Here is a 22,450-nt window from a genome sequence, read left to right as displayed (position 1 = left end):
TGGTCGTCTCTTACACATTTATTTACAGCAAATGAGATATCTAGCCGTGGGCTCCACCTCATATCAATGTCAACTTGAAAAAATTCATTATACACGAGTTTATAGAGAGGGGAAGATAAAGTACCACACAAAAACATTTTCTGAAACGTTCTATCACTGTATTAAACAATAAAATGTAAACAATAAACCGAATGAGGGCATTTCAGTAGTGATGCAGACAAACTGTCATAGGGCAACAATTAGCCACTAAACATATTAGCCACTATAAAAATATTCACTATACTACTAAAACTGTCTAAAGATAATTGATCTATATTCAACTTCACAAAAATCAACTCACATCTGAGAGGCTGGTTTGGCATTTGTGTTTCAAAATGACTGAAATTGTGAATTGATTATCAAATGGTCGGTGTCTGATCTACAGTGAGATCATTGATTCTCATGACCATTCTCAACTCATGTGGCACAGATGTGTCTCTCTCAGGATAATATCTCAACAGACCTGGATCACATTACTGCAACGTAGCAAAAAATTCATTAAAAAAGCAAAGTGCATAAAATTAAAAACTCATATTTTGCCTTTATTACCTCATGTAGTGCATGCAAAATGCGTGATTGCTATTTATGAATGTGATCTTAGTGACTTTTTAAACTTTTTCTAAAGGAATTAAGAAGATATCAACTCAGAGGTAATAGCTCCAGTGTGGCCGACTAGAAACGTTAAACACAATCACTGTGATGTAAGGGCCCCGTAACCTTAGGGCCCACAGGCCTGTATCCAAGTGAGCCAGCTCAGTGATCCAACCCTTCCTCTTCTATGTCTCCCTCTTTGCACGTCGCCATGAAGATTTTAATTTCTCCGTCCTCCGCCAGTAAACTTGTGTGAAAAGCCTTTTTAAAGTTCTCAGTGAAAGTCAGATCAGACTCCATCCTGACCCTGTTGGCCCAGATCAACCTCGTCCCGGGTTGACAGAAATGCTTCATGGTGGCCAGGAGCTCGGCTAAGAAGTTGTGGTGGTAGACCACATCAGCTGCCAGCACATAGTCGTACCTGTAGAGGGATGAAGGGTAGGTTTGCTCGAGGTCGTAGCCCCAGGATAGAACCGCCACCTGGGGCAGGTGTCTGCAACGCCCCCTGGTGTTCCTCATCACATTGGCCCTGAGGTTACTCAACACATCGGGTAAGTCTGTGGCTGTGACTGCAGCTCCTGAGCATGCAGAAACATGGCACGTGTCACTGTCGTCACCATAGTAACAAAGAAGGATGGCTTTCTTTGACATTCCTTGACTTGTGTGTTTGTTTGTCGTGATGACAGCTCACCTAGCAGTGTGGCCACAATGGTGACCAGTCCTGTTCCTGCTCCCAGCTCCAGCACCCCCTTCCCCTGCAGGTTCACCTCCACCCTGTTGTTGTCCAGGAAGGAGCACAGAGCCAACGCCTGCACCAAAATCAAACCAGCAGGAATGAATCATGCTGCTGAGGTGACATGTAAAAAAACCTTTAGCACGTGTACAAGTTACTTACTGCCGGCCACATGACTGCTCCGAAGGAGTCTATGGATTCATAAATGACGATGTCCTGCCCTGCGTAGTGGTATATGTCTTTATCAAGGCTGAAAATGATTCTGGGAGTCCAGGCTGGAGCTGGAGCTTCAAATGACAGAAATGTAAATTCACAGTGAATTGACACTGATGAGAAAACAAAGATGATGAGTCAGCAGAGAAGGTGGTTTTTTCATCTGTATTTGTTGGCTAGTTTTCAGGATTACACATAAAAGACGATACAGATTAACACGGATTTTGGTGGAAAGATGCTGTGTGAGTCCTGGAAGAACCCTGGAAGAATTCTGGTATGGCTTTGGATCAGGGGGCAGATCCTGGACCTTCTTATCACTGTCATTAACATAGACAGGGAGCTATCCACCCTGAACGGGTCGCTAAAGTTTTTCAGGGCCAACATTCTGAGACATTCACACCTAATTTAAAGAAGCTGCATGTTTTAGGAACTGTGGGATAGAGAAACCTTACCCTGACATGGGGAGAACGTGTAAACTCACCTGAAATGTCCTCTTCACTGGCTGTGCTGCTGCAGTTTGAATCACCATCCTTAGGTTTGTCCTTCTCGTCTATGACGACCATGATCTTCTCCGTCTCTTCATCACATTCATCCTCATTTTCTTCTTCATCATCATCTCTTATCTCAGACTCTGTCACATCATTATTACTTTCCTGTAGAGTTTGAATCAAAAAGTCTAACCCAGAGTGGTTCATCTTACACGTTTCCTCATGTTCATCATCTCTACCTTCCTCCTCTTCATCGTCTTCCTCTTCCTCGTCTCTGCCTCTCATGCAAAAGGTCTCCTCCACAAAATATGTGGATAAAGCATCCATGTAGAATGTTCTGAACTGTGGACAAAGATATACACAAAAATTCAAGAATGCATCAAATGCATTTGAGATAAACCTCACACATTTCTAAGGCAACAATGTTTTTACTCTCCTACGGTTGTCTCTGCGATTTCTCTTAAACCTCAAATTGAGTAAAATAAAATGAAAAACATTTTTTAAACTGATTTTTAGTCAGAGAAAACCCACTTTAACAAACCTTAACATAACCCAAACTCCTCAGCACAATAGTTTCCCCATAACCTTTGCAAATACAGTGAAAACCTCATGATCAGATGACCTTTGACTTTTGATGACCTACCTGCTGCTGCTCTCCGATGTAAACTCTCAGGAGAAAAGTGACTGCATCTGGAGACGTCTGACTGCGCGGTTATAAAGACTCAGCATCCTGCAGGACACACCCATCATCACCACAAGGGCACGAGGGTATTTTTAGAGCCGTGCTCCTGAGAAATCAACACAGACAGGACACGAGAGCACGTAGATTCAAAAGCCTGCTCACACACACACACACACACACACAACACAAAGATGATTCAGAGGGGGAGGCATGTCACATCAACAGTTATAGATCTTTGCTGCCAGTGTTGCTTGTGGACGTCTCTGCTGGTGCATTCAGGAAATGTCCACAGTCTGTAAACTCATCACTTGAATGGATTTAATATAAAGGAACATGTAAAATGTGGCTTTTCAAAGAAGCTCTACTTAATAATTTCTGTCTTTAGTCACCAAATAACTCAGATCTGGACACGGTTGGGGGTCAGTCAGTCCAGATATTGCACGTTCCATCTGAAAATGCATCACCCCACACAGGATATAAAGCCTGCTGAAAAACAGGCCAAGACATGATTTGTGCTAAGCTTGAACGCATCTTGACAAAGTGCCCCAAAAGCTTCATCAACTCATTTTAATATCTATTAGGTTGATGTCACTTCTACTGCGGGTCTCAAATGCAGCGAGTCTATTTAAAAATAAAACGTTGCTCGCTTTTCCTGCAATGGCCTGAATTGCTTCAGCAGACGCAGCAGGTAACAGGATCAGACTGGCATGCTGCAGATGCATCAACCCCCTCCAGCCCCACCCCACCGAGCAAAAGAAGGGGGCTCCTTTAAAGGTCAAGTGTGTAACATTTAGGTGAAAGGAAACTATTTCATGTAGAACAATCCTCATGATGTTTTCACTAGTTCGTTTCATCCCCAGAAAAGGCCCTTTATATTTAAATACTTTTATATTTACATCGAGGGGACTCTCTCTACGGAGGCCGCCATGTTTTTTACATTAGTCCAGACTGGACAAACTAAACACCTTTTGAGTTTTTATGACAACTGAAGTCTACCACAGTTTCTTTTTCATGTTTGGAAGGAGAGGGTGAGGTGAGGGGTGTCCAGCTGCAACATGCAATTTCAACACTAGATATCACAAAATTCTACACACTGTACCTTTAATCCACACCTCAATCAGACCTAAACTTGGTTCCATTTTAACGGTGTTTGACCATGAAGCATCGTCCTACTTTAAGTTTCAGGTATCATCAAACTAAATCCGTTCAAATCCCAAACTCCATCCAGTTTTTCAGCGTCATCTTAGCTCTGCCTTCCTGTGAAAGGATGTTTGTGAAGTGATGAAGTGAACTGAAACCATTTTCAGCTGCCGTGTGTTTGTTTGTTTTGACCATCGTACACAGCGCTTCTCTGCCAGCTTTAATAATCTCTCTGTTCCTCTGTAATCCAGCTCTCCACCACTCCTCTACTTCTGCAGCCAAACAACACATCACGTCAATAAAAAGACGATGGGTTACAGGGTAGAAAATGACCTGGATCTGGTAGAGTATCAGATTTACCAGGTCACATAGTAATAATAGCTCGTGGCTCTAATTTAGTTCACTCTTACCAAGAGAAACATACAAAACTGGTGAGTTTCCAAAGCATAAAAAAGATTGTGTGTGATGTGTTGATATCACTGAAGCAACAGTCACTCTCCTAAATAGAAATAATCTTTAATTTGATCTCCTTAAAAGTATTTTGCTGGAGTTGTCAACCAAATTAGTATAAAAAACCATAACATTGATAAAACCCTTTTACCAAATGTCTTTATGTCTAGAGGGGAATTATGCATTTACTAAATTTGATGGATTTGCTGAATAATATTTGTAAGGAAGATGGTGTTCTGTTCTGTGTGTTATTGGTTTCCTGTGGAACTTAACTTCCTGTCTTTGTCCTGTTTCCCGCCCCTGTGATTGTCTGTACCTGTTCCTCATGTGTTTCACCTGTGTTCAATTAATCCTGCCTCCCTTGTGTATATTAGTCTCGGTGCTTCCCTTTGTCATCGTTGGTTTGTCACTGTCTTGTTTCCAGTGTCTTCTTGTTCCTAATGTTTTCTATGTTGTTACAGTTTAGCCTTGTATCTATCTTTTTTTAATTTCCAGTGTTTTTCTGTTTTTTGGACTTTTTCTCTTGTTGGTACATTTATTAAAGACTTTTTGTTTTGCTACTGAACTTTGGGTTCAACAACAAATGAATGTGAAGTTTTATCTAGTTAAATGTAAGTCATAGCATAATTAGAGTTCATCAAGTCAAACTGTTTTTTGGTAAATACAACAACAAAATGTCTCATTCTTGTCAAATGTCAGATGAAGTTACGTAAAAACAAATAACCAATTTATTTTTCGGTCACACTGGTGCAATGGATCTGAATTGATTGATCGAACTTTTAAATTCAGTATTCACTCTCTTGAATCCCTGTTTTTGGTCTCCACCAGCTCCTCTAGGAATCTGCCTATTCAGGTGCTTCACTGTGTTTCTCCGCCTGTTGGTGCGGAGCAGGTAGTCAACAGAGCATTATTGCAGAAAATGAAGCCATGAGGTGAAAGTGAACCACAAGAGTTGAGTGTTTCTGGGCCTGACAGCAAATCATTTTCCATATGAAAAAGCCTTGAGTGTATCCAGACATACAGAATTTCCAGTTTAGCAACATTTTAATGTGGATATATAATAAAATACACTGTAAAAACATGGATCGCATCTTGATATCTCATAATAGTATGTCAAAGTATGAGCAGCATGAAGTAAAAACATTAAGACATTTATTCAAGATCCATAAAAACACGAGTGCAAATTAAAAAACACAGTATGGACTTCTCTGTTTTCTCTGTTCAGACAGCAGCTTCTCCTCTGTCTTTGGTTCTCGTGTCCTTCCTCCAGGCCCTGAACAGTTTGATGCTCAGGCTCGGGAGGTCGTACAGCTCCTCCAGGTGGAAGCGCTGCTGGAAGCGATCCACAAAGCTGTTCTCTGGGTCCAGGCGGAAACGCATAGCCCAGAGGATCTGTGTGTTTTCCTGGCACAGGTGGTCGAAGGTGTCCATCAGCTCCTCCAGGTACGGATGGGAGTACACCACATCGGCCGCCAGGATGTAGTCAAAGCAATGTGTGGCGCGCGGGAAACGCTTCTCCACCTCCTGACCCCAGAAGAGCTCAGTGACCTGGAGAAGATTTAGGGTTGATTGGCTCAGTAATACACCAGTATATTCTATTCACAATTCTAATAGTTTGTATTTTAAAGGAAAAGTCCACACCATCCATTTGGCTTTAGATTTACATGTGGTCCCTGTCCCAAACATATACCAAGAAAAACAACAAAAACCAAACACAATGCAGAATATATTGCTGGTGATGGTTTAATTATAATAATAAGTACCTCAAAATATCAAACATGATAATAGGAACCCACCAGGGGGACGTATTTACACCGGCCCTTCGTATTATGCTGAACGTTATACTGGAGGTTCCCCAACACGTCTGGCAGGTCTGTGGACGTCACCTTAGCACCTGAAGAAGAAACACAATGCAGCTCTGCCTTAAAGGAAACAATACAGAGACATAACATTGAAACGTTGAAGGGATAAATATGGTCACTGGATCGTTTTTAATTCTGCACCTAACAGGCTGGACACGATGGTGACGAGTCCGGTCCCTGCACCCAGTTCAATCACATTTTTGTCTGTCAGGTTGTATTTTTCTTGGTTGGTCTCTAAGAAATGACACAGCACCATTGCCTGGTTGGAAGAAACAAGTTTATATCTGGCATGGCTTAGAATTCACGGTAGTTAAATATTGGGACATACTGTACGTACCGAGGGCCAGAGGACGGCTCCGTAGAGGTCAGTGGACTCTTTGATGCGGATCTTCAGATCAGAGAAGACGTATCCTTCCCAGGCCTCCGGGCCAATGAGAGAGGGGAGGAAATGCCGAGCCATTATGGTTTTGGCCAGCTCTCCTTCCACAGGGTAAAAACAATAAATTTTTATACGGAGCTTATCTAAAACCAAATTTTAGAAACACAAGCTGCACAAGTACTTCTAGACGGATAGATATTTACTTTATTGATCCTAAATTGGGAAATGATTGTGTCAGCAGCATGTCAAGAGCATTGCACATAGAGCAAAGTAGCAATAAAACTGGAACGAAGAATTAAAATAACTCAAAATAGAGTGTAATAAACTGTACATACTCCCTAAATAAATTAATTCTGAGTTGTCATATTCACCATAACTTCCCAGTAGGCTCCACAGTGTATTTTTGTATGATTTTGTGATTTATAATCGTTGCAGCCTGAATCGCTAGTGCATCAAAATGACAATAAAGGACTGCATCAGGCAGAAATACATATACAACATCCCCCAACACATAAACTCCAAAGATGACCTTAGGACTTTTCTTCTGTCTGCATGAAAAAAGGTAATATGTCATAAATGGCTGAGGCTCCGAGTTCCCTTCGATTGAGGGCTGGATCTTCAATGTTGATTGTCTTCAGTTTGAATTGATTAATAAAGTATTTCTGATTCTGATCAGAACCCAAACACAAGTTTTTGTAGTTGTTGTTTTCGTATCACATTACAGGTAACTCTTAATCATCCGCTCTATAAATGAATCACATTGAGGCTCATGATGCCAACACTGATCCAGTTGTGTTGCTCTGTAATATTATGCCAGAGTGTCAGACTCCAGCTATGAGCTATCAGGGTGTATGACACACAGCTCCAGTTATGTATGACAGGTTTAGAGAGAAGGTCAGGGCAGCCCACAGAGTGACAATGCAGGAGATGACTGAGGTTGGGGTCTTCTCACTTTAAAGCTGTTGTGTTGTATAAATATCTGTTAACATCTTTCACAGACAGTCGTTTAGTAATGAATGCCTCTGAAATAAAAAAAAGACATAATTTTGTTTTAATCTGTGCATGAATCCAATTTCTCACCCTCTTTAGTCTCGGAGTCCTCCATTGTCGTAGACTGTTGAGTCTCCATGTCTGAAGAAGTCCAATCAGGAGGGCAGAAAAAAAAAAAAATCTAGGCCAAGAGTTGTTTCTCTCTTTTAAGTCTCAAACCCTAACCCGTTGGATTTAAGTCAAACTGGATCCAGATCTATAGCAGGCCCTCAACCATCACCCTCTATGGTTTTAAGTTACACATAAATACAGTGTTTCCTAACTTCTTGTCCAAGCTCCCCACATTGCTAGCGCTCTCTGGCTCAAACCCTTCGCCGAAGCTGTAAAAGTGACTGACAGCAGCACCTGCTCCCCCAGGCTGCTGAGCTGGAGCCTCGCAGGGAGGAGGAGGGGTAATGTGATTAAAGACCGACATAATGAAACTTAAAAGAGAAAGAAAACCAAAGTTAAAATACAATTAATGCAAAAAATACCTGAATTTTTTATATGCAGAAGTTTATATGTGTGTGTGTCGCAGGCGGAGTGTGTATGGGTGTACACAGAAGTACAAGTTGGCTGAAATACACCCTGAAATAAATGTGAGGGATGTGTGGCAGACACAACGAATGACGAGTTTGAGTCAAACTAGAATCCACTGTGGAAATATTTTTACTTCAAAAGCATTCTGCTTTTAATAAATTCACAAAATATTGTCTTCTTCTAGCAGAGCTACATCTAAACACGTAAGAAAATATTTTAAGTCACAGAGTAAGAAAAGACATTTTCTTTGATATAGACAAAAATGAATTCATACAACATCACAGGCATCAACACGGAGGTTTGCTCTTCGTCTGCATTTGTTTGTTTTTTTGTTTGTACATTGGCAAGATTATGCAAAAACTACATGACAGATTATAACATTCATTTGAAAGATGTGGTCAGGAAAGAATTCATTATATTGGTGCAGATCTGGCTCAGGTGGCAGATCCAAGAATGAGTTCTGGTGTTTTTCAACATTGATTTCTCAGAGAATAATTCATAAACCTTGGCTGATAGTTATGAGTCTGTTCAATTTGGTGCAGATCCAATCAAAAATCTGGATCTATTGTATTTAAATGTGGTTTCATAAAGGGACTGCTGGGCCTTGGTGGAGGTATGCGCTCACTGAGTGCTGTTCTAGTTCATATTAAGTTCAGTTTTTTCCTCCCATTTTCTTTCCTCTTCCCCTCCCTCTCCCTCTTGTGTTTTTCGCTTTGCGGCCTCGTGCGCTTCCTTCAAAGACAGATCGGGCGGTAACCATAGCGACTTCGACACCACCATCGCTGTCATCGCCAGAGCTGCTGCTGCTGCTGCTCCTGACCTTCCGAGGTGGAGTCTTAGAAGCCTGAGAGACAGACTTTACCGAGATGGACTCGTGGTTGATGCTGCTCACGTCCTTCAGAGAGGTATGAGGAGATTCATCAGTTACTTCTGACCCCACAAACCCTCCTCCTGCCACCGCTCTCTCTGTTTCCTTCTCTCCTCCTTTCTTTGAATCCTTGCTTGCTTCCTTCCCTCTCTTAGATTTGATTGGGGAAGGCATCTCCTCCTCACTGTCCTCTTCTCCTTCCCCCCTCTCCTTCCTCTTCATGCAGGTGACCGCTCGGCGGAGTCTCTGGCTGCGGATCGTTTGTTTTTCATGTTGCTCCATGCGGAAGAAAGAGTCGATCCGCAGCTGAGTCTGAACACAAACAGCGAGAGATAAGGATTAAGGATTAAAAGATTAAAACCATTATCCACAACTTATCATTTAGCTTTTGCTAAACTAACTAACTTTATTCATACTAAAAACTAGTTATTTAACTATTTATCCATTATATTTCAACTGCTAACACATTCCACAACTGTTCCAGCTGTTTATTCTTACTCTTAACAAACTAATTAGTGGATTGACCATTAGATACTTTCAGTAAATAGTTCAACTGCTACATTACATTTATGTCACTAGTCCAACCGTTAATTTTAACAATGACCACAAAAATACTATTTTCTGGGACATTAAGAAGAAGAGGTCCCAGTGAACTGAGGGTGTTGCCCCCACAGAGCCCCGATCCACACATCATGGTGTCAGTCTGGGATCACACGAAGACACAGAAGACACTGAGACTAAATAAGTTCTTAACAATGCATGGAACTGTGTCTTGAGAAACATTGTGCAAAAGGCTCAAAGAGGCAAATGATAGTTTCACCATTTGCCTCAGTGAGATTTCTCAGCTACCTGCTGCATGTTGAGCTGCTTGATCACAGGCTGAAGTGTCTCCTCAGTTTTCCGACTGCTCCAACCAAAACGATTCAGACAGAACGTGAACTGTCGGTTCAGGAAAATTCATTGAATAACATGCACACACAAAAGGCTCAAACGCTCACATAGAGGGAAAAGGATATTCTTTAATCACGTCGAGCTGTGGGCGTCCCCAGCTGAAGGAGCTGTCTGACTGGTCCACAGCAGGCTGCAGATAAGCCTGAGCCACCGCCGGGTTTGGGAACCCAGGCTGCAGTTTTAGATCCCTCAATTTCTTCTTCACCTTTGTGTCCCGAGGATCAGCCACCAGACGTTTTTTCTCCTGAACCTCTGACCACCACTGACTAGAGGGAGGAAACAATAACCAGATAAATTCAGATAAGACGTCAACATTAGAAAGAGCAATACTTCATTAAATCTAGTTATTGTACAAGTCCAACACACGTTTTAGGATTGAACACATTTACTATAAATGTAAAGTCACAGGAGGAACTGGAACTTATTGATGCTATCAAATAATGAATACATAAGCTTTAAGAAGAAGTTTATTTATCATATTTGCCTGTATTTGAAAGACAGTATGAAGAGACTGGAGGGATTAAATATGAAAGACTTACAAGTTTGGAAACACTTTAAGTCCCTCTATTCATTATCAGGTTACACATGTTATCATACACTCTAACGTAATTGTAAGCAGATGTAAGAAATTTTATGCAATAGATTAAGAATATATTCATGCACAATACTAGTTAATAATTGAAACTTCTATAAAAACATTAATGCAACTGTATGAGTTACAACTACAGTACAGTTTATCATATTAATATTTCTCAAACACTTAGATTATAAACGGTGAAATTAACAAGTAGAAACATTTAGTTAGAACTTGAATTACTGCTTCGCACTTGTTAAGGCCAAACATTTGTTTTGAGAGGCGACATTAACCTTTGACGACCAAATTAATTGTTGAGTACAAGTCAAGTTCAAGTATTTGTGGTAGAGACCACACGCTCATTCAGTTAAAATATACGATCTGTGATGTTTATTAATCCTCTGACCTCTACATAACACACCTGAACTGTGTTAGCGGCTCCAACCCCGGTCCTGGAAACTCGTTCAGAATCTCCATGCCGGTCACATACCCGACCCCTGGCACGCCCTCTGTGTAGTCACTTCCAAGCAGGTACGCTAGATTTATCAGCTTGGTCCGGTCCAGACCTGAGAGGGAAGGAGAGAGCACGGATGGAGAGAGAGTGAGGAGGAGAGCGAGCCGTGTGCATTCTGTGCTCAATCTGTTGACAGCCTCATCAGTCAGCACCAGCATTAACACCGGTCCCTGATATGTCCAATATGAGCTTATCAGATTCCTGCAGTGAAGTTTTCCTGACGCCGTTTCAACACCTTACTCTCTCATTTCAGCAGGCCACAAGAAGAGCTCAATGATCTCATATGATTGATTTTTTTTGAACCATTGTTTCTCCATGATACTCCATGAACAAAAGTTCAAAAATAATCAACACAATTTAGTGGCAACACAGTAAAAAGGAAAATAGGAAATTGTTGGCGATTGATGGCGAGCACTGACCCAGTTGGTTCTGCAGATCACTGCACTGGTAGTGTTCCACGTATTTGTTCTGGCTGAAGAAGTTTTTGTATACTTGGCGCCCTCCGAAAAGCCACACATCAGAGTCGTCCGTGATGGTCCCGTGTGTCTGTTCGGCGCGATCGAGTGCTGCGCACTGAGCCTCGGCCTCCATCGGCGCCACCAGGAAGGGCACGCCAAACAGTCGCAGCAGCTCCTGGTTTCAAACAAGAAACAGTTACTTCTTGTAAAAAAAAAATTTTTAAATTTAAAAAAACGCTTAATCAAAGGAGACGAGTCAAAGATTTAAGTTTGTCTATAGATTTGAGGTTATAGTCACAATCATTGGTTACATTTTCACCCGTGTATGTTGATTTTATGCAAAACACATGAATGGATTTCGACAAAACTTGGTGGAAAGATTAAACAAATGCGTCAAGAAAGAACCCATTAAATTTTTTGGACAATTTCCATGGGAATTATCCAGGGATCAGGCACATTTAGGAAGCTGATATCTACGATTGTAGCTTGATTGAATTTAAGGGGACAGTTGGGCCTTGGCGGAGACATGTGAGGCCTATTCTTTTAAACATTCTTCTCATTTCAAGATGACACGGACACTACTTACCATGATTTTAAAACTTGGATTGTGATTTGGAAATCTACAGCAGCAAATTCCAGGTGGTTTTTAGCATTTTGAAAAAAAAAAACAACCTTTCCTCTCATCAGGCATTGAAGATTACATCGCCTGAAGTCAACTGAGAAATTCCTGCACTCTTAACAGCTTAACAGTGAAAACTCACCAGAACAATCATTAGTGATAAAGATCAGGTTTCATATTAGTGGTAATTTTATGATGGAGAAATACTGACTGTGACATTTAAGAGTGTTGGTGAGTTACACACACAGAGACACAGAGAGACACACACACACACACACACACAGAGGTAAAACTGTATGTGAAGTAATACGTGAAGGCTTTGGGAATGTTTGGCAGAGGCACTACCAAGAAATGTATCCCCCAGTTGGTCCTACACCTGCTCTGAGTTATCTTATCTCCGTGCAGTGACAGAATGTTTTCATGACAAGTACAAATTTGTCTTACAAACATAATTCTATTTTCTCCATGAGAGCTTTATATGTCCGTGTATTGATCAGAATGAATCTGGTCTGTGGTTCACCTGGCTCTCCAGCTGCATCTGTCCGGTGACGGTGTTCGCCATCCTCTCCTGCTGCTGTTTCTGCTCCCTCAGGCTGCTCTGCTCCACCTGCAGAGAGCTCTCCAGAGCCTCCAGCTCATCCTGCAACACAACACAAACACATCTGCGTCAGCCTCATACACATGAATCTGCTGAGTCGCAGAAAACACTTCACTAAAAATCCAGCAGCAGCTTCTACACATCAGCTGATAAATAACAGGGAACTAAAGAACATCCGTCTGAGATATATTTAAGGTAATGTAACATGTAGGTAGTTAAAATCTTTTTAAAATCAATGTCTTGAACATCTGGACAAATATTTAACACTGCAAGTGACTATTATTTCAACCATGACTTAATCTGGCAATTTTCTGAAATAAATAGTTGGAAAATAAAATGTCAGAAAATAGTAAATAATTTTCTAACTCCTGGGATGAGGACTTCAAATCCCCTGTTTTGTCCAAACAACTTTAATTTCAGTTCATCATTAAATAAGACAAAGAAAAGCAGCAAATTCTCACATCTGAGAAGCTGACAAAAGGTTCCAGATTATCATGATGGTTGCAGATGAATCTTCTGTTTATGAATCTGACAGAAATACCAACCACATCCAAGTGCTCCCATTCGTTAACGGCTGGATTTGAGCTTGACTCTGTGTCTTTTCCCTCGTTCAGCTCGTCCTCTTCATCTTGTTTGTCCTCGTCTGATTTCAGAACAGCAGCTGGAGCCTCTGTCGAACGTTCCTCCTCTGGTTCTATCTTCTTGGTCTCATCTTCCTGGACTTCAGCCGGACGCTCTATCTCTTGAATTTCCACAAGCGAATCATCTTCATCCTCCTCTTTAGATTCCTCTTCTGAGACCTCCACGAAGCTCTCTGAGAAAACACAGAGCACAGCACTTGTTAAAAATCCTCTTTTTCTAAGAAACGATGAACGAGTGTGATCCTTCTGATGCTTACCTTCTGACTCGCTCTCCTCGCCGCCCTCAGTGGACATGTTTCTTCTCTGCTCTGACAGAACAGGCTGAACTTCAGTCTCGCTCAGAGGTTTTTCACACCGCTGAGCAGAAAGATTGATGGATAATTCATTTTGACTGGAAACAGCGGCAACATGTGGTTGAACCAAAACATCTTTCTTAGTAATCAGTCTGTGCTCTGACTCAGTTCTCTCAAGCTCTACTTGTTTCTCTATCTGCCCTCCACTTCCTGTCATTACATCCTCTGTCAGCTCTCCGTCCTTCATCTCTTCTTCGGACCTCAGCTCTTTCCTCTGAGGTTTTTGCAGCACTGCGAGGTGAAGTGCTCTATTTCTCTGAGCAATCACGTCCTCCATCTCGTCTTCAGAACTACTAACTAACAAGCTATCGTTCACATGTGGACTTCTGCCCGTCGGGTTCTCCTGAGAGTTGGATTTTTCATTCTGTAAACACTTTGCATCAAGAGGTTCTGTCTCTTCCTCTGAGCTGTTGATCACCACTTGTGGCACAGAATGATGAATATTCGTCTGCAGGTTGACGGATACGTTTCTCTGTTCATCTCCACCGTCTTCCTCCTCAGCCAGAACTCTCTGGATTGCCAGCTGAGTACGTGGAGACACGCTGCCATCCTTCTTATCCACCTTCTCCTCATCTGAGCTGTCATTCATTGCGGACTGGATCGCCTGGAGTGTACGAGGAGAGGGTGGTGATGTGTCCCCCTGAGGTGGTTTTGATGCAGAGCGTTTGGAGTCTTCTTTGGAGGGACTTGACTTTTCCTCCTCTCCCTCACAAACAGGACGCCACAGGGGCTCAGGTCTGTCGGCTGCTCGTCTTTTGCAGCCTGACAGGGAGCTGCCAGACCAGGGTGCAGCGGCAGGTTGGCTCTCGGTGGCAGTTTTACTCTTTGTGGAGCCTGAGTAGGAGAAGTGTGTTAAATACATCAGTCAGACAAACAGCAATGAAAACAAAACCTTCCTGATGACCGCTTTCCCTTGAAACACTGAAAAACAGTTCTGGTCCACACATCATCGTATCTGCTTCACCTTTAATGAGGATATAGTGGGAATTGTCTTCTGAAACCAGTCGACGTGACTCCACGCTGTGACTCTGCCCGTCCTCTTGGCAGAGCTGTGGAGCGCTGCCGGCTGCCCGCTCGCTCATCTCTTTCTCCACACCCTCCAGACGCTGGTTGAGCTTGTTCCTCTGCAGCAGGCCGGTCAACTGGTACTGAGAAAAGTCCCCTGAACGCTGAGAAGGAGTGAAGAGACGTCAGTGTTGAGAGGAGTAGACGGGTGAGCGGCTGAGTTTGAGCAGAGAAGGAACGTTACCTCTGGAGGTTGGTGGTACAGGGTGCGGCGTCGTTTGGAAAACTCTTTCATGTCTTTGAGGATCTCGTGTTTCATTTCAGGAGGCAGGTTGGCAAACTCCTCTGAGTTGATGTCCACTGAGTTGGGGTCTCCATGCAGCTCGCCCTAAAACAAAGTGAGCAGCTTCAAATCTGAACTATTATACAGAGTGTTCACGTAAAGAAAAACAAGAAACACAGTGACAGTGTGATTAATGAAGATTTTTTAACATTAAAAAAAAATACAATTAATACAAAAATACCAGATGATAAAAAATCTCTCTCTCTCACCATCAACATTATATTGTTTCCTCCAGCTCAAACACAAATGATTTAAACAATAATTATTTGATGAAACTGCTACACAACATGATGTTCTTGTGTATAATGTGATAAACTTACCTGATACATGTGACAACTGTCACTCTTCTCCCACTCTTTATCTTCATCCTCTTCTGAACTGCACAGGAAGGAGAGAAAAACAAATGACAAGGATGAAGTACCAGTATAACAGGTACAATAAATAATAATGAATAATGCAATGCATTTTGATCTTTTTCCACAGTTAATGACGACTTGATTAAGTATTTCCATCAGTGAGCTCTGTCTTTAAAAAGGAACCTGAAATGGAAATATATAAAAATCAAAATAATAATTACAATATTTATACATTTGTTTTGTCTCTTTTCTGTTTGACTCAGCAGATACTGAACTCGCATTATCCACAATAACACATGAATCGTAACCTTTGCCGGGCCTCTGATCCGCTTTCGTCCTTCTCCTCTGCAGGTGGCAGGGCTGGAAGAACATACATGTCGTCCACCTCATTTCTCTTCACACTGGAGAGGCTGGGCAGAGGATCTTGACTGTAGCCGGGGGGGAAACACAGAAGAGGGTTACTTCAGACGAAACCACTGAGATTACTGGAGAATTACGTTGTGTTTTCTTTGCCATCCCTCCACCTGTGCACTTCACCTGTGGACGTCACTGTCCCTCACCTGCGGTCTCCAAGTGCAGCTTTGATAGCTTGTCTCTTGAGGAACGTCTTGAGGAGTTTCTCATTGGTCTGTTTGGACTCTCGGGTCAACTCCTCCTTCCTCTGCCTCCTCAGAGCCTGTAGGAGAACCACAGTCAAACACAAGAACAGGTGGGAATAACAGGAAGAGCCTAAACTGTTGTTTATGTCCACATGGAATGTTTGTGTAGTTCTCCAGAAATCCCTGGACCTACCAGAGTCTGCCTCTTCAGCAGCGGTGCGTCCCCGTCAAACACAAAGACCGGCCGGATGCGAAAGAAGAGCAGCTTACAGACGCGGTGGAACAGAGTGAGGAGGTGAGCGTTCTGGACGCTGTTGCCGTCTCGGTCCCTCACCCCCTTCACGGCCTGGTTCAGCCATATGCTAATGTCTGGAGGTGTCTGATTAAGGTGAATGCTAAGTCTTAACAGAAGACAGTTAGGTACAACAATATACTGTATCTGACGGACAGACAACAAACTGTGGTAACGTTACTTAGGGATCATCAATATATTACTCGTTATGTCATGGAGCAAAGAGTGATTTAGGTTTATTTGGTTTCATTTATTATGGAGGGTAAAGAAAACAACATTTTGTACAATTCAGATGAAACACACCAGTGAAAACATCACTAGGTTATTTTATATTCAACTCCTGCCAATAGATCCCTTTCACCTAAATCCTACACACTGAACCTTTAAATGTTCTCATGTAGGGATCTTACTGTGAAAGCTACTATGTGAAGTATTTATTTTACATACACGTTTTAAAAGAGAATATTTGATGTTTTTTTTCAAGCAGCTGGGATCAAATGACTCCAACTCAACACCAGAAAATCAATAAGAACTAATTGATATTGGATGAAACGTTTCTTATAGTTAACAGTAGCTGAAACTGAATGAATGCATCAGCAGGTGAGGATACCGACAGCGAGGATCTTCCCCTCCAGGGTCTCCGGGTTGACGGGTTTCCCTGAGCTCTCCAGCAGCCTCCACAGTCCGTGCACCCCCATGACGACAGCCACCCGACACTGTGTGGATTTCAAAACTCTGACATCAACAAACTGAACTCAGTCGATCTCACGGTTTTCATCAACTTCACGGCGTTTGTTGTTACAATATTTATGTCCGTAGAGCAAATATTCACAAGACTCAAAGGTTCCGGCTTATTCGCGTCGGGTCACGTTCCGCGGTTGCACCACCGGCTTCAGGCAGCATCCGCTCACTGGTCCAGGGTCAGTTTCGACATTTGGTTTCCGGCAGTAGACTGTGATGAGAATGAAGAGAAGACTGATTCCAAATCAGTTGTTTTATATTGGGCTGGGTTTTCGATCAAATAGACTTGTCGTCGTTAAAATAATGAATTTGTACTTATATTAAAAACTCAGAGTTTTGATGGATGTTATGATCTGAACACCGACCCCCCCCCCCCCCCAATGAGGAGAAAGCGCTGGACCCCAAACAGGAAGTTCCGCCTCACAGCTTCCATTCTTCAGACGCCAACAATATCCGGTGACAAAACAAACCAGTGTTCTGCGGCTCTCATCGATTTAAAGGACGGAGAGCGAACCAGCTTTACTCGGTATGATTTCTAACTCACTGTTTGAATCCCATCACATGTGGGCCACCCGCTCCGGTGGCGTCCACATGACGGCAGCTTGGGATGGGAAACTTTGTGTTTACGTTAGCAGGTTAGCCTTGAAGCTAGCTGCACTCCAGCGGTACAGTGTTGTGTTATCACGCCGCAGCTGATCGAGCCTGACCTTTGACCGGCGACTGTCACTGATATAAACACTGACTGGTGTAAGTATTAACAACTAAACATGTCCTCTCTGTATTTCATCACAGGAAGAGGAGTCACCGGGGTTTCTCCTGAACTACAGACATCTTGTCTCCTCCACCATGACCGCTGCTGCTGTGAGAGGTAGCCATCGTTTCTCCACGTTCTCCTGTTTTCACATTCCACTAACGAGCCTTTCCATCTTTGACCTGATTTAAACATCTGCCTTCTCTGGTTTAAGATACATCCTCACAATTCATCTTGTCTCCACATTGTCTCTCTTTACCCTTAATCAAATCACATTCAATGATAGATGGATAGATAGTTTATTGATTCAGAGGGAAATGTGGGCATCCAGTATCACACAAAACAGTGAAACACAAGAGCATAAGAACAATAAAAGGTCAAAATGAGTAACGAATAAGTTCACTGCAGTGAGATGAAAGTCCAGCCAGCAGAACTACTACAAAGCTGTCGCTGTAAAGAAGTATGTGCTAATGGGGATTTTGACAATACAAATATTTTAAGTATAAGGATGGAAAGACACAAGTAACTGAGGCAGAGTATTGAAGCTAAATATAAAGACTGATAAGCAGGGGACTGACTTCTCATCCAGTCTGCACAGTTTCCCTCTTTAGCCTGAGATTAATGTGTTTAAATCTGTCTGGAGCTGCAAAGATTTACAGATTAGTCCATAATAAAGTAATTGGCTTTATTAACTTTAACTATACTAACTTCACTATATTTGTTATAGCTTCATTGTATAATTTTTCAAATAAAATTGGCAGAACTTTCCTGATGAAGCCTTCTCAGGCGTATCAACTTGCTGCTGTTCTTTGTCTCATGATAGTAAACTGAATATCTCGGACCACTGGTTTTTCAAAACTGCTATTGGCCTGGGAGAGTGATTGATCAAGATAATAACACAGTTATTACTTAGAACTGGCTCTAGACCAATCCAAATTTAGTTTCATTAAAATTGTACAATCATCTTTTTTTGGATCAGATTTTGTGACTGATGCTACAAAGAAAAATACCATCTGTAATCATCCGTACAGCTGTGGCCCAATATGGTTTGAAACCATTTTACATTTTTGATGCTGACATAGCATGCAGCTATAGAGGGACTGTGGTGGTAATGCCTTGGCATCTGTTTGACACATTGTAGTTCTGGCTTGTGTGTAGAAGCCCATGCAGACTCAGGATGACCACAACACAATATATGACACATAAATCCCCTCAAATATGTACAACTCAATCCCATTTAATCCTTCTGTTACAGGAATGTTCACACACAGATTTGGAGCACTTCATAGTAGACCTCTCAGAATACATTTAGGAGTAAACATGGCCTTGTTTATTTCTTCCAGGTTCCGCCAGGGTGCCTGTCCGAGGCGCTGGCGATGGCATGGAAACTGAGAAACCACCGGCCATCCTGGAGGTGAAAACGGATACACTACCATCAAGTCCATCTGATGTTCCCCTTCTGAAGGTGGCAAGCCCAAAACACAGCCCGAAATCTGCCCACTCTGCTGCACCCCAGCCTCTCGGGGTGCTCCATCTGGGCAAGGTCAGTCGAGAGGCCTGCACAGAGGTGGAGGCCGTGAGAATCATCGTACCACGTTCTGCTATAAGCCGGAGCAGTCGCACAGGACCTGCTGAGGGTAAAGGGGACCCTGGGCAGCAGGCTGAGGAGCAGGGCTCTCCCCCGCTGCCTCTGGTGGAGGACTGGAGAGGACAGCTGGAGAAGCTGCAGAACTCTGAACGCAGGCTGCTGCAGGACAAGGAAGGGCTTTGCAATCAGCTCCGTGTGCAGACAGAGGTGAGGCTCCAATGAAACAGTTTAATTAAATTTAGATATGAGACAAGGTGGGCTCTGCACAGCCAGGTTTGTTGTTTCACATCTCAAAGCATGCAGCAGCGAATATGGATAAGTAGAAGAGTACAGCACAGTCATGCTTCTCTCAACAAGATAAACCCACTGTGTTTTTGATAGTTCTTTTCATTAAATGAGTGCTTTAAATTAATATAAAATAAACTGTTCACTTCGTCTCATGTGTGTGTTCACCTGTTAAAGGAATTCGGTGTTTTTTTCATTCCAGGTGAATCGTGAGCTAAAGAGACTTCTGGTGGCGTCGGTGGGCGATGACCTTCAATACCATTTTGAGCGACTGGCGCGGGAGAAGAACCAGCTGATTCTGGAGAACGAAGCTCTGGGCCGCAGCCTGGCTCACACTGCAGAGCAGCTGGAGCGAATGAGTATTCAGTGTGACGTTTGGAGGAGCAAGTTCCTGGCCAGCAGGTATTGAAGAGACAAAAGTTATTGTGGTACGAATAGAAACTGTTGAAAATGAAAAGACAAAGATGGAAAGTGATGGGAAGTTTTATTTGAAAGCATTTGTCAGTTTTTAAACAATCTTTATGTGTATAGCTGAAGGACAACAAATTAAAAAAAAGTGTTGACATAATTAGTTATCATGCTGAATAAATACTTCAATCAATGTTGCCTCTTCAGAGTCATGGCAGAGGAGCTGACGAATGCCAGGGCAGCAATGCAAAGACAAACCAGAGACGCACAAGGAGCAATTCAGGATCTGCTGTTGGAGCGAGAAGAGTTCTCCGGGGACATGGTTCTCACTCACAGGTAACACATCCACTGAACCATCACAGGTTACAGAAATCTTTGTTATAATAGCTCACAACTTAAAATTTCTCAAGATAAGGCAAGGAAAGGGCACCGAAACTCACTACAGTTGCCAGGAGGTGAATGTTGCTCCATTATACCCTTTGATTTGGACACCAGAGTTTTGTAGGTGCCACATTTCAAACTCTTAAATTCAACTTTTCACTTAAGTTGTTTTAAAAATTAGAAATGAAGAGAATTGGGGGTGCTTGCTAGCTCACCTGTTAGCATTGGTTCCCCTTTAATGGGTGCTGTCCTATCAGTAAAGGCGACATGCCCCAAAATATATATATTTATTATATATTGCAAATTAATATGTTCACGGCCAAGCCACGGATAGTAAAGCATGAAAGAAACAGAGACGACTAATCTACTTATGTGAGCACAACCACAGCAGCCCTTTATTTCAGAATGATACTGTGTTAGTGAGGTATAAATGAAGAACCTTCAGTCACGATGACAGAGTCTAATGATGATTTATCTTCTGTGGTCAGATCTCTGGAGCAGCTCCTGGTGTCTCTGCAGTGGGGCCGACAGCAGACCTACTACCCCAGCGCACAGCCCCTCAGCACAAGAGAGCTGGCAGCAGCTAATCTCAAGCTAGCAGACGCCATCAACTCCCACCTACTGGGCAACACCAGTAACAGCAGCAACACCGTGGTGAAGAGCAGCAGCACAACAGCCGAGCAGCTGTGCAGCACGCCGGCCGAGAAGATGGCCGAAAAGGTATCAACTTTATATCCTTGTAAAATCTGACCATTTTCTAACATGAGTCGTAAAACCCAAAGGTTCACAAAAGCGCTGTCTCTTCTCTGTCTAAGGTCTTGAAGATTTTAGATCCAATTTCCTGTCCAGAAAACCAGACTGAACCTCAACTGAGTGACTCCCCGTCAAACTTCCTCAACAACAAGAAGAGCATCGGCAGGTTTCACCCGTACACCCGCTATGAGAACATCACCTTCAACTGCTGCGAGCGCTGCTCAGGAGACATCCTGGTGCTGTAGAGGTCAAAGAGCGACAACACGACGTGATGCCAGCGCAGCATCAGAACTTATTTCAAACGGTCTGAAGAGGAGAGGACGCCGGAGGATCACGCTGCTTTTTGTTGAGTGACATGAAAAGTTGGCAGCTTTTTGCAACTTTGGTTGTTTTGCCCCTTTCAGTGAATAGCAGCCCTGACGGTTGTATTTATATAACTTTAGAAAATGTTTTTTACATTTTATCCACCTGATGTTTATTTAGTTCTCTTTAAGAAAATGGAGTTTTGTTCATGTAGATTGCATTTCGGAGCCTGGTTTAAACCATGGAAAGACTTATTTCTGGAATGTGAGATCAAGATGAGTCAGTGTTATATGGTGAACAGACGTTAACGTGTCTGCTTCCTCTGACTTGTAAGTTTTAAATTTTATTCACTAATATGTTCTCAAGTCAAGTGTGAGTCTTTTGACGAGGAGAGTCCAACATACACTGTGCAAAGTTTGCCCCAGTTCCTCTGTGAGATGGTGCTTATTTCAACGACGTTGTATTTATGTATTTTGGATGTAAAGGGTCAGAATAGACATTTGACAGTTAGGAATCAAAAGGTACAACAGACTTATTGTATCAGCATCATTTAAAAAAGGTCTTAATATTTTCAAATGCAGTTTGAAAGAAAAATTAGAAGCAACAATGTTCTGATATTTTTCCAGGTATTTCATTTGTTTTACTTGAATTGATGTATCTATTTATTATAAAAACATGACTGTGTTTTTGCCTCAAGACAACAATGAAATGACAAATAATGTTGCATGTGCAATTTTTTAAAAACCGAGCTGTGGAATACTTTGGTTTACTTCATCTGTATAAATGATGGTGATGCTATAATTTTATCGTGAAAACACAAAAATGTTCATACATCATTTGTATATCAGATCAAAAATAAAGACCAAAGTAGTTTTGACTGTTTTTAAAATGTCTTGCTCTTATTGTCTTTATAACCCTGCAGT

General features: G+C 42.3%; 4 protein-coding genes across 8 annotated transcripts; 1 reads left to right on the top strand and 3 right to left on the bottom strand.

Annotated features, from left to right (window-relative positions):
• Positions 1-3: 3 nt before the first annotated feature.
• Positions 4-2,899, bottom strand: LOC109625022 (protein-lysine methyltransferase METTL21C). Of its 2 annotated transcripts, XM_069525329.1 has the most exons (6): positions 2,708-2,847; positions 2,304-2,406; positions 2,058-2,229; positions 1,526-1,650; positions 1,322-1,439; positions 646-1,208 (listed from the first exon to the last, which is right to left on the bottom strand). In XM_069525329.1, the coding sequence occupies exons 2-6, from the start codon at positions 2,316-2,318 to the stop codon at positions 793-795; spliced, it is 846 nt and encodes a 281-aa protein (XP_069381430.1). In that variant the 5' UTR covers positions 2,319-2,406; positions 2,708-2,847; the 3' UTR covers positions 646-792. The 2 variants fall into 2 exon arrangements, with proteins under 2 accessions (XP_019935585.2, XP_069381430.1); XM_020080026.2 differs by having other exon boundaries at positions 4-1,208; positions 2,058-2,406; positions 2,708-2,899.
• A 2,462-nt stretch (positions 2,900-5,361) lies between these two features.
• On the bottom strand, positions 5,362-7,859 carry mettl21e (methyltransferase like 21e). Of its 2 annotated transcripts, none has more exons than XM_020079822.2 (5): positions 7,658-7,859; positions 6,536-6,678; positions 6,340-6,457; positions 6,133-6,230; positions 5,362-5,884 (listed from the first exon to the last, which is right to left on the bottom strand). In XM_020079822.2, exons 1-5 carry the CDS (start codon positions 7,704-7,706, stop codon positions 5,558-5,560), a joined length of 735 nt encoding a protein of 244 aa, XP_019935381.2. In that variant the 5' UTR covers positions 7,707-7,859; the 3' UTR covers positions 5,362-5,557. The 2 variants fall into 2 exon arrangements, with proteins under 2 accessions (XP_019935381.2, XP_019935382.2); XM_020079823.2 differs by having other exon boundaries at positions 6,536-6,675.
• A 398-nt stretch (positions 7,860-8,257) lies between these two features.
• ercc5 (excision repair cross-complementation group 5) lies at positions 8,258-17,142 on the bottom strand. 3 transcript variants are annotated; one of them, XM_069525288.1, is made up of 15 exons: positions 16,928-17,142; positions 16,219-16,394; positions 15,987-16,102; positions 15,735-15,854; positions 15,391-15,448; positions 14,972-15,115; positions 14,687-14,891; positions 13,627-14,556; positions 13,274-13,542; positions 12,651-12,770; positions 11,473-11,686; positions 10,961-11,105; positions 10,031-10,231; positions 9,864-9,948; positions 8,258-9,326 (listed from the first exon to the last, which is right to left on the bottom strand). In XM_069525288.1, exons 1-15 carry the CDS (start codon positions 17,013-17,015, stop codon positions 8,799-8,801), a joined length of 3,399 nt encoding a protein of 1,132 aa, XP_069381389.1. In that variant the 5' UTR covers positions 17,016-17,142; the 3' UTR covers positions 8,258-8,798. The 3 variants fall into 3 exon arrangements, with proteins under 3 accessions (XP_069381389.1, XP_069381394.1, XP_069381399.1); XM_069525293.1 differs by having other exon boundaries at positions 15,391-15,609; positions 16,928-17,132; XM_069525298.1 differs by having other exon boundaries at positions 16,219-16,404; positions 16,928-17,068.
• Positions 17,143-17,447: 305 nt separating this feature from the next.
• blzf1 (basic leucine zipper nuclear factor 1) lies at positions 17,448-22,416 on the top strand. The gene is made up of 7 exons (XM_020079983.2): positions 17,448-17,584; positions 17,851-17,926; positions 19,153-19,604; positions 19,885-20,084; positions 20,298-20,426; positions 20,960-21,191; positions 21,287-22,416. Exons 2-7 carry the CDS (start codon positions 17,905-17,907, stop codon positions 21,467-21,469), a joined length of 1,218 nt encoding a protein of 405 aa, XP_019935542.2. The 5' UTR covers positions 17,448-17,584; positions 17,851-17,904; the 3' UTR covers positions 21,470-22,416.
• The last annotated feature ends 34 nt before the right edge of the window (positions 22,417-22,450 follow it).

The sequence above is a fragment of the Paralichthys olivaceus genome, chromosome 1, assembly GCF_024713975.1.
Source record: "Paralichthys olivaceus isolate ysfri-2021 chromosome 1, ASM2471397v2, whole genome shotgun sequence".
Classification (NCBI taxonomy): Eukaryota; Metazoa; Chordata; class Actinopteri; order Pleuronectiformes; family Paralichthyidae; genus Paralichthys; species Paralichthys olivaceus.
Note: the sequence above shows the minus strand (reverse complement) of the source record. Positions and strands in the feature narration are given on the sequence as shown.

What these genes read in the sequence shown, in the direction of transcription:
- blzf1 (XM_020079983.2), top strand. Translation starts at nt 17,905, where the DNA reads ATGACCGCTGCTGCTGTGAGAG. An exon ending in AGCTCCGTGTGCAGACAGAG is followed by an intron (nt 19,605 to 19,884) that starts GTGAGGCTCCAA and finishes TTTTCATTCCAG; the next exon opens with GTGAATCGTGAGCTAAAGAG. An exon ending in GACATGGTTCTCACTCACAG is followed by an intron (nt 20,427 to 20,959) that starts GTAACACATCCA and finishes TTCTGTGGTCAG; the next exon opens with ATCTCTGGAGCAGCTCCTGG.
- mettl21e (XM_020079822.2), bottom strand. Translation starts at nt 7,706, where the DNA reads ATGGAGACTCAACAGTCTACGACAATGGAGGACTCCGAGACTAAAGAG. An exon ending in GGACTCCGAGACTAAAGAGG is followed by an intron (nt 6,679 to 7,657) that starts GTGAGAAATTGG and finishes ACCCTGTGGAAG; the next exon opens with GAGAGCTGGCCAAAACCATA. An exon ending in GAGCCGTCCTCTGGCCCTCG is followed by an intron (nt 6,458 to 6,535) that starts GTACGTACAGTA and finishes TCTTCCAACCAG; the next exon opens with GCAATGGTGCTGTGTCATTT.
- ercc5 (XM_069525288.1), bottom strand. Translation starts at nt 17,015, where the DNA reads ATGGGGGTGCACGGACTGTGGAGGCTGCTGGAGAGCTCAGGGAAACCC. An exon ending in TGCTGAAGAGGCAGACTCTG is followed by an intron (nt 16,103 to 16,218) that starts GTAGGTCCAGGG and finishes GTTCTCCTACAG; the next exon opens with GCTCTGAGGAGGCAGAGGAA. An exon ending in AGCAGCTCAACATGCAGCAG is followed by an intron (nt 9,327 to 9,863) that starts GTAGCTGAGAAA and finishes GTTTGTGTTCAG; the next exon opens with ACTCAGCTGCGGATCGACTC.
- LOC109625022 (XM_020080026.2), bottom strand. Translation starts at nt 2,391, where the DNA reads ATGGATGCTTTATCCACATATTTTGTGGAGGAGACCTTTTGCATGAGA. An exon ending in GAGCAGTCATGTGGCCGGCA is followed by an intron (nt 1,440 to 1,525) that starts GTAAGTAACTTG and finishes ATTTTGGTGCAG; the next exon opens with GCGTTGGCTCTGTGCTCCTT. An exon ending in CATTGTGGCCACACTGCTAG is followed by an intron (nt 1,209 to 1,321) that starts GTGAGCTGTCAT and finishes CTGCATGCTCAG; the next exon opens with GAGCTGCAGTCACAGCCACA.